This window comes from Sinocyclocheilus grahami, unplaced genomic scaffold (assembly GCF_001515645.1).
Source record: "Sinocyclocheilus grahami isolate Dianchi unplaced genomic scaffold, SAMN03320097.WGS_v1.1 scaffold446.1, whole genome shotgun sequence".
NCBI classification, from domain to species: domain Eukaryota; kingdom Metazoa; phylum Chordata; class Actinopteri; order Cypriniformes; family Cyprinidae; genus Sinocyclocheilus; species Sinocyclocheilus grahami.
In genome coordinates, this window is record NW_015505625.1 from 805,949 (window position 1) to 815,914 (window position 9,966).

General features: G+C 39.9%; 1 protein-coding gene across 1 annotated transcript in view; it reads left to right on the forward strand.

The window, feature by feature from the left end:
* LOC107552324 (RNA polymerase II subunit A C-terminal domain phosphatase-like) overlaps positions 1–9,234 on the forward strand; it is a 54,214-nt gene extending 44,980 nt beyond the window's left edge. Inside the window, exon 4 of the mRNA XM_016234185.1 lies at positions 9,007–9,234. Within this exon, the coding sequence (XP_016089671.1) occupies positions 9,007–9,234 (228 nt within the window). The remainder of the gene's footprint in view (positions 1–9,006) is intronic.
* The last annotated feature ends 732 nt before the right edge of the window (positions 9,235–9,966 follow it).

The following is a 9,966-nucleotide window of genomic DNA, read 5'->3' on the forward strand; positions in this document are numbered from 1 at the left end:
GGGACAGACATTATCTTAGTTTGGTCGTGTTGAAATAAATGATGGCTATAAGCCTCATATTACATTTCTTAAATCTCTACATAGCAGGAGCTCCATCATTTTCTCTCTCCTGAGACTTCTTTCAAGCTCTGGGTGTTCATCTTTTACAGTGAGAAACCGCTGTGTGGAGTCATAGGAACCTTCTGAGATATTACTAAATCTGTGCTGTATGTTTCACTGAAGCTGTAATGAATAATTCATCTGTGCGGTGATGGGCCGTACAGTAAGGCAGCTCGACTGCAGCCTTGAGGTGACTTTTAACATTTGGGGTTGGAGAACTTTACATAGCATCACTGAATTCGTGCAATATATTTTACCTTTTAGGTTATGAATAATGTAACATGACCAAATGCTTTTTCGTTCCTGGCGGCTCTTTGTGACGCACTCCCAGTCGGCCTTCGTGTTTTCACCCAGACAGCTGCTACGTTATGAAAAGTTCCTTTCCAAATTTGTGGGCATTGACTATTATTTGGACGCAAGGATTTGGCAGGCAAATCTGCATGGCCTCCCACCTGACACTTTTGCACAGCATTTATTTTAAGCCTTTATGCCCTCGTGCGCTGGGCAAAAAAAAAATCGTCTCTAATTTGTTTTCTGCAAGATATGTGCATATGGGGTAGTCATGCACAAGTCTTCACCTCTAGTTTTGGAAATTTTGAAGTTGTGCTCCCATACCAGACTCCCTTGTGACTCTCATCCAGACCTTATTCAGAGTCAAACTCAACTGGACTGGAAGAATTAAAATTTTGACAGTATAAAAACATGCTTATTTGACAACCTTTCATGGCACTTGCACAAGCACAGACACAACTGTGGGGGATCCACAAAAAGTGTAGTGCTTTTGTTTTTTGAAGCACATGTTTGATTTAAGCACATGTTTCACTAAACCAATTATACAAAACAGTATGGAAAAATTAACTTAATTAATTTGGACTGTTTAACAAGTTAAAAAATTCACTTTTTGTTGGCTAGCGTTATATGCACACACTAATTAAGCACCCCTCGTCCCACCGCTTTCTTCTAGTCCCACCAAACACACCTTTTTACAGCATAAAAGGACATTCCTCATGTGCCAAATGAAGAGGGTTCAGTACTGTTGTCACTATACTGATCCACCTATCAGTGTCATGCTCCAACCTGCCCTCACTCATGAACAAAAGTCTGAGATACCTGCACTCCTCCTCCTCCGGAAGTAGTTCATCCAAAGTGGGGAGTCCACCTTTTATAGTGATAATCCTGGCCTCAGATTTAGAGTTGTTGACCCTCTTTCCCACCACTTCACACTCAGCCACAAACCACCCAAGCACTGAAGGTCACAGCCCGACAGCTCAACATGGTGCAAATGCGTTAACTACTAGGCAATTTTTTTACTTCATTTTTACCATAGTGCTTTGTCATGGCCACATCCACGCACAGCCTTTGAGTATGATGGTGGTCTTTGAGTATGAACCACGCAAGTAAGCACTGAAGGTCACTGCCCAACAGCTCAACATATTTCATACTTTTACCACAGTGCTTTGCTGTGGCCACATCTGTGCAGAGCCTTTGGGTATGCCGTTGTTTGAGATGCTTCCCCTAGCCCAGGTGTTAAATGCTCATGTTTTATTGCATATTTATAATTACGAGAGTCAATATTTGGTGAAAGGAAGGGAAAACTAACCCAGCACTGAACAAGAATTAATCTTGGATTTCCTTCACAAATACCACAGCTTAAACACTCATTCATTCACCTGCCACTTTTCCATGACTGGGTTGTGGTGCCAGCAGGCTAAGCAGGGCCGTCTACATGCCCTTTTTTCCGGAAACTTCCTCCAGCTCATTCTGGGGTATCCCAAGGTGTTCCCAGGCCACCCAAAACTCTTTCAGCTACTTATACAAAAAAAGTCATTCTTTTGGTGTCTACCTGAAGCTCATGAACATAGGTGAGGCTACATCGAATGGTGAATTGCAAGCTTCGCCCTCAGTCTCGACTCCACCACGCTTCAACACAATGGTCCGGTACATCAACTGGCTTTCTGTTGTCACCATACTGATCCACCTATCAATGTTATGCTCTAACCTGTGCTCAATCCTGAGCAAAAGCCTGAGATACTTGAACTCCTCCTGCCACAGCCATATTACCCTGTAGCCCAAGACTTGTTGCCCACTTAAGCTAAGCAGGGTTGAGCCTAGTCCTGGATGACAGACCTCCTGGGGAAAACTAGGTTGCCGCTGAAGAGGTGTTAGTGGGGCCAGCAGGGGGTATTCACCATGCAGTCTGGCCAAATTTCCCCGGTGTCCTGGCCAAATTTCTTCCTCTGGCCCTTGTCAATCATGGCTTTCTAATAATCCCCATCCATTGAATTTGCTCTATCACTTTCTCTCCTCTCCACCTGTAGCTGGTGTGTGGTGAGCGCACTGGCGCCGTTGTACTGTGGCTGCCGTCTCTTCATCCAAGTGGATTCTGCACACTGGTGGTGGTTGAGGAGAGTCTCCCTCATATGATTGTAAAGCGTTTTGGGTGTACAGCAATACACGATAAAGTACTATATAAATGCCTCATTCATTCACTCACTCACTCACTTGGGGAAGCAACTTGCCCCCTATCCAAAGTCCTCCTTTTACAGCTGAGATTCATGGCCTCAGGTTTAGAGGTGCTGACCCTCATCCCCACTACTTCACGCTCAGACACCAACCGTTGGGTTACAGCCCGACAGCTCAACATGTTGCAAATGCATTAATTACTAGGCTATTTTATACCTTTACTTCATTTTTATGGCAGTGCTTCGCCATGGCCATATCCGAGCAGGGCCTTTGAGTATGAGGTCAGTTGAAAGCATAGCAGCAATATTCAACTTTATCGACTTTTCTCCAGCCATATGTCTGCATGGAACTGTAGTGCTGATGGTGGTCTTCTAAAGTAGCCGCCTTAAACTTACCCAGCAAGAGTGATGAGACATGTAATTGAATTACTTTTTTAAATTCAGCTCATTATGCAGGCCTTTGTCTTCTCAGGTGTGAATCACATCATTATTCATGATCATTCACGCCTACTCGCATATACCTTTTCTACACAAAAAGTGTCTTAGAAAATTTAAATCAATATATTGTTTTCTGTGAATGAGTGAGTAAGATGATTTTCACATCATTTTGAAGCAAAAACTATAGACTTCAAGATCAGTTCTCAATAGTCTTGTGATCAAATGTCCTGTATGTGTTTTATGGCCTTATTTCAGTGACTTTAAAATTTTAGTTTTTCACTAAGCACGCATAAACGTTGTTTTCTTAAAAACACAATCACGTACATACATGCTGCTCACATATTATTGTAGCCCAGTTTGTGCTGATTACGGTGTTATTAAACTTTAGACATTCAAATGTTTGTAAGCAACTAAAAAAAGCACAAATGTCAGGGCATGTTAAAACTTTTCCAGGCCCCAAAACACCCTCGGACCCCTGAGGGTTAATATATCAGTGCTTGACTCCTCACTGAGCTGAGAATGAGAGAGACAAACCCACAATGTGCCTGAGAACCGTCTGTTCCCTGGACTTCACATTAGTGTAAAAGATGCCGACATCCACTGTAATTATAAAGTGATTTGTAAATGTAATTTTTGATAGAAAAATTGGCATTTCTTCTGGCAACTTTCTCTATTTTTTTTTGTATTTTGTATTTTTTTTTTACTTAAGGCTGAGCCTTGTGCAACACAGTGAAGTTGATCTATTTTACCCTATGAACTGGCACTTAGTATCATTAAAAATGTAGTTTGTATTGTAGTCCAAATGTAGTCCAAGTCTATCACCTTATAGTGTCTCAATGTGAAGAATTTTAATAATTAAGAATGTTTCCACTGGAAATTCACTGGTGGCTTTAATGCAAGTATATATTTTTAGTCTGCTTTTCTATACCAAGATCATCAGGGCAACTGCTGTTCCTTCACTTTGAGAAATGTTATCAAAGACCAAATTCAAAGTAGGGAAGACATGCAATATAAGTGCTGCTTTTAACTTGACAGATCTGTATTTGATTGCACTCTTGTCAAAAAAGTGTCTGAAAGTAAATTTTGAAGTATTAAAAATCCTCCCTTGCCGAGCAATGAGTCGCCATCACTTTCCCAATATCTTTCTGCCTGTCAGTGAATTGGGGGCTTGCTGAGTCTCTGCTTTTATTAACTTGGGAATGATGCTGCCAGTTTTTGTTTCATGGCCCATACAAAATAAAAGGCTTTGCCCACATATAAGGATTCCTAGCAAGGACACATAATGATTTAGTTGAAATTCACAATCATTTTGACTGAAAAAATGTCTGACAAACCAAAGGTTTGCTCTGTTTTCTCAATGATTTTACTTCTAATTAATGTGTCTAATTAGTTAATGTGGGCATGTCTTGCCGGAGTTTGCAAAGTCATGAGCGAAAGTTGAAGTATGTGCATTGTAAGATTATTTGTTCATATTTGTATAATGAGTTTTTATCAAAGGCTATGACCTTATAGAGTCGTGCATCTTTGTGTTACTATACAGTGATGAAACGTTTTAATAAAACACTTCCAAATATGTGGGTGCCTCTACTAAGTATGCGCTGGTGATGGTGGGCTGTCAGCCCTGGAGCCAGTGTTTGCTTTCCAGGGTTCATTTGGGTTGGCTGTGCCCCATGCAATAAATCCAAATCTTCCATGTAATGTGTGCTTTTTTTAATGACCAATTCAGGTTGTATGTTTGAGTCCATATGTGTTTGCACAGCTTCACAGTCACATTGGACCTCAGTAATGAGAAACCAAGTGCCTTACTGCTATTTAGAGGGAACCACAGTGCATTTATACCACATTTCATGCCATTGTGCAGCCGGTAAAGCTGATGATTGTGCATCTGTGGGACAGGGCTTTTGGGGAATTGTCTCTCTCTTTGCTCCATCTGTTTGCCCTTATCAATTTCCTCGCTCATGTAATTATGTCTGTGCATTACAGCAGCACTAGGTCACTTTAGAGGTGCTGATCTATTATATTGTCCCATTTGGTCACTGGATTTTGATTTGCTTGAATGCTATTGTTTTCAGTGCATGGGGACTGTGATTAACTTGTTTACTAGCAAGAAGTAGGGCTGTCACAGTATCAGCTTTTTGCCACATAATGTGTGGCAGTAGTAACTATACACTGCATCGTTGCTATTGTTTTAATTTTTGTTGTTGTTGTTTATAATGTGTAGCAACCAGCATTTAGGGGAAACACCGCCACCTACTGTGTTGGAGCGTATCATATTAGTGTTGGGCGATACAGTCATTTTTCAAATCGTCATATGTACCACAATACCACAAAACCAATCTTAAGTGTCAGTTTTTCGAAACTGAGATTTATACATGATCTGAAAGCTGAAAAAAATCAAAATATTGAGAAAATGGCCTTTAAAGTTGTCCAAATGAAGTTCTTAGCAATGCATATTACTAATCAAAAATGAAGTTTTGATATATTTATGGTAGGAAATTTACAAAATATCTTCCTGGAACATGATCTTTACTTAATATCCTAATGATTTTTGGCATAAAAGAAAAATCGATAATTTTGACCCATACAATGCATTCTTGGCTATTGCTACAAACATACCAGTGCAACTTAAGACTGGTTTTGTGCTCCAGGGTCACATATCGTCAGCCTGTGAGATCGACGATACACAATATTATCGTGCGTGGGTGGGGCAAGAGAGAGACTCTCTGTACTTGTCATAGCATAACTATTTGGTGTTTTAAAGCGCGTGGGTGCGCGAGAGTGAGCCTATGGAAGCACCAATAATCGAAATAATATGCTTTCAAACATACTGATAAACTAACATGTTAAATATAAAAATACTGTATTTAAAACGGCTAATTCATATATAGTCGGACACAACTGTCATACCACGCGTCCTGTGACACGTTTGGCGCGTCTGCGCACAGACGTTATCAGTCTAAAAGGTTTGTAAAATCAGTCAACGGTGAAAATCAATAGTAGATTTCATTTAAAGACCAACGGTTTAACACTAAATATTGGACATAAACAAACACTTTAAATATAAAGTATTTAAAACGGGTAAGTTCATATATTTGGAGTAAAGTTAAATTGAACGGATACATCAGTCATACAGCGCTCCGGACCACGAGCCCAACGCACCGCCCCAGAAACAAGAATGAGATGCATTCTAACATAACTGTGGCATTAAACTCAGTTAGTGAGGGCTCGGTTAAAATATTGCACATATATAGGCCGTTCAGATTACTTGTTAAAGTGCAACAAAATACCTTATATCAGCAGACGATGTACGTCTGTTTGTGGTTGGAGACTCCTTCACTGGCTACAGGCTCTAATCCTCATTTGCGCGCGTGTGCATGCGTGTGTGTGTGTGTGTGTGTGTGTGTGTGTGTGTACGGATACATCAGTCATACAGCGCTCCGGACCACGAGCCCAACGCACCGCCCCAGAAACAAGAATGAGATGCATTCTAACATAACTGTGGCATTAAACTCAGTTAGTGAGGGCTCGGTTAAAATATTGCACATATATAGGCCGTTCAGATTACTTGTTAAAGTGCAACAAAATACCTTATATCAGCAGACGATGTACGTCTGTTTGTGGTTGGAGACTCCTTCACTGGCTACAGGCTCTAATCCTCATTTGCGCGCATGTGTGCGCGTGTGTGTGTGTGTGTGTGTGTGTGTGTGTGTGTGTGTGTGTGTGTGTGTGTGTGTGTGTGTGTGTGTGTGTGTGTGAAATGTGGTGCTGAAGTGAAATAGTGGGGCAATTTGATAACCGAATTATACGGTAATAGGCCGCCTAATCATAATAATAATAATTATTATTATTATAATTTAATACATTAATAGGAGAATGAGCCTAATATCGTCTTGACTATGGACAAAGACATCTGCTATCGTCGATATCTCTTACTATCGTCGATAGATGATACTATCGTCTATCGGCACAACCCTATATCATATTATCATATGTGTAGCATTAACATGATATTAGCATTTCATTTTTTTTAAATATCACCATTAATCACATTTTTATTCCAATATATTGACACTCCCATACCAAGGAGCCATTCAAACACAATAGGGTCAGTGTTTAAAAATGTCATTTGACCTTTGAAAGATTGAGTGAGATTTAAATATTTTCTTTTGAATGTGTTTGACTGCTAGGATATTAAATAATATCAGTTTAGTTGAAGATTGCTTCGAATGGTTCAATTGATATAATCAGATTCCATCCTACTTTGTTTTCCCATTGAATAGCTTGCATCACACAAATAAAAATTGGTGGCAGTTACTATTTCATGTTGACTTAAAACAGATTTATTCCTATTTATACCAGACATTGGACATACAGTTCTCTAGTTTGACCTAATTATTAATGAACTATATCTGTAATTTTTAATGTTACAACTAATCAGCATTTATTAGTGAAGTATTAGTGAACAGTGCAGTAATGTTGCTCTTGACCTTTCGTCTGATGCTAAAGGCGGAGTTAATGGCTCCTTCAGCGTTAGAACTTGCCTTAAAGTATGATTTAATTCACTTCTTAGATTCGCTATGGTGCCGTTCATAATTGCATCCCATGGGTGCCTGGGGATTGTTCCATCTTCTAAGATGCTTCTAGATAACACTCCTCACAAACAGTCTACTTTTAATTAAATGTTTCCCTCTCATTACGCTTATCTGTCAGATTAAACTGGAAAAAGTTCTGTGGGGCTATTTTTTAAGCACCCTTCCTTGAGCTCATTTATAACCTGTGTACATGGCTTTGGCATATTTTCTGCAGGCTGTTTCAGAGGCTCCATTCACTGTAATAATAAGCAGAAGGGGAAAAATGGTGTGTTTGATTGGTATTCCCAAGAGGAGGAGAGAGCAATTACACTGGGCCAGTAGAGAGATCAGTCGTATGTGAAGTTGTTGATCATTTTTGCCAGTGCCTGTCTAACGGCTCTTGCTAAGAATAATTGGGGTGATCTGAGCCCCCAGTCTGCCTTTATGAAAGCACTAACATGTATCAGTGAAAGCCCAGACCGAGGCTAAACACTTGAGTGCTAACATTCATACACGTTAAAGGGGTCATATCGTGACAAATTGAATTTTTGGGAAGTGTTCAGTGCACTATGAACACGTATCGTAACTCATAGCTGAAAACCCCAATTCGAAAAAGTTAAGTTGTTGAAATAACTTGCACCAAACTTCTGCAACTTTCTAATTTTAGTAAGATGTATGCATTATCTCATGATATCACACATTTGTTAAAAAATGGTTTTGGGTTTTCACAAACTAAGAGTAGATGTTTGAGACTAACTCTCCTAGACTGTTCCAAAATGGTCATGCCTTGACTTGTCATTTTTTGACCCAGAACAATGAAAGTGTAACAGTGGAGTAAAATTCTACAAAGTTGAAACAAATATAAAATATGAGAATCTATCTTGTATTTGGACAAGATTTCTGCTATCTAGTAAAAAAAAAAAAGGAATTCTTGATTTTATGCATACAGTATTTGAATATTTATTATGACAATATTAAACTATTATTTACCAAAGCTTAGTATTTTTTTTAAATAATTTTAAAGTGTCATTTTTGCAGTAATTTATGCAGCCATAGACTCCCATTCATTTCACACTCTCTGAGTGAATGGGTGTAAATCTTTTGCGTTTTGGATGTTTTATAGTTTACATCCTTTATTTTTGTGAGTGTTTGTTCAGCATTCTGACTTATATGCATTTTATTCAACAAATATGTAAGAAAATGCTGTTTTGGTTGCAATTTACATGCAAAGAGGCTTTTGAACATAGAAGCCTTAAAGGCTTGGCAGCTATAAAAACAGCCTATTTATTTCAGAGTTGAAGTGAGTGTGGAAAATGTTGAACTAAATTATGACTTTGGTCATTGAAAATAAAATGAATAATAAATATACAACAATTTGACATTTACAAACAAACCTTGACAGATCCTTTAATTGTACGTTTAACTCTTTTTGGCAGGTGGATGACATCCTCGGGGAAGAGAGTGACAATGAAAGCGAGGGAAAAGGGAAAGAGGAGAGGATGGAGGTAGAGGAGGAGGACGACGAGGAAGAACAGCCCCACACGAGCAAGCAGAAGGCCCCAGCATCAGATCACGTTCCGCCACTGGCCGCTGTTGTTGAGGAAGCAGCCCAAACATCGACCAGAGAAGAAGTCTGTGTAGTGGGGAATGCGCCAAGGTATTAAACCCCCAGTGCCAGTAAAGGAAAATTAGAATTGTTTTTCTTGAATTGTTGAAACTTGAGAATTTCATAAATTTCATTATGGAATTCATGTAACCTCTAATGCTCATGAAGTGCTTTACCGATAAAATTGTGCTCTGTGATTGAGCTTTAAACCTCTTGCTTCAATGGCGTAAGTGTTGATTAGTGACACGCTGCTGTGCCCGATTTCCAGCAGGTCCTTGTACTCCCGAAACTGCCAGTGTCTTCGGCAAATAACATTACCAGTTGCCATGGCAATGTCTGGAATTAGAGATCTAGCAGAAGGTGGGGTCACGTCCTCTTACATCTTCCTGTCCAAGCACAGATGCCCCACCCGCTGCCCAGACTTCTGTCCGACACTGGCGTAGTCGGCAGGATGTTGTCAGATCAGCGTGTGTGAGGAGCTGCTTTCTGGGCTGGTCCGCTCTTGTCTGGAGAAGCTAAACGGACAGGAAGGCACGCTAGTCTTTTATCATATGGCTCATACTGCACCCATTTTCCACCGGAAAATTAGACCGTCCCGCTTTATCTAGTTTCTCTGCTTCCCAGCAGTCATTAGCAGTGACTCAGAGCCCACAGCGCTGTATCCTGTATAGCCTGTGCCAACTGAATGAATGCAGTAGCGTAATTGTTAGGAGTTCAGAGCGGTGAACAATGAGATGAGTGGAGGAGAAAAAGAAGTTATTTGAGTGTCTCAAATTGTCTATTTGGCTCT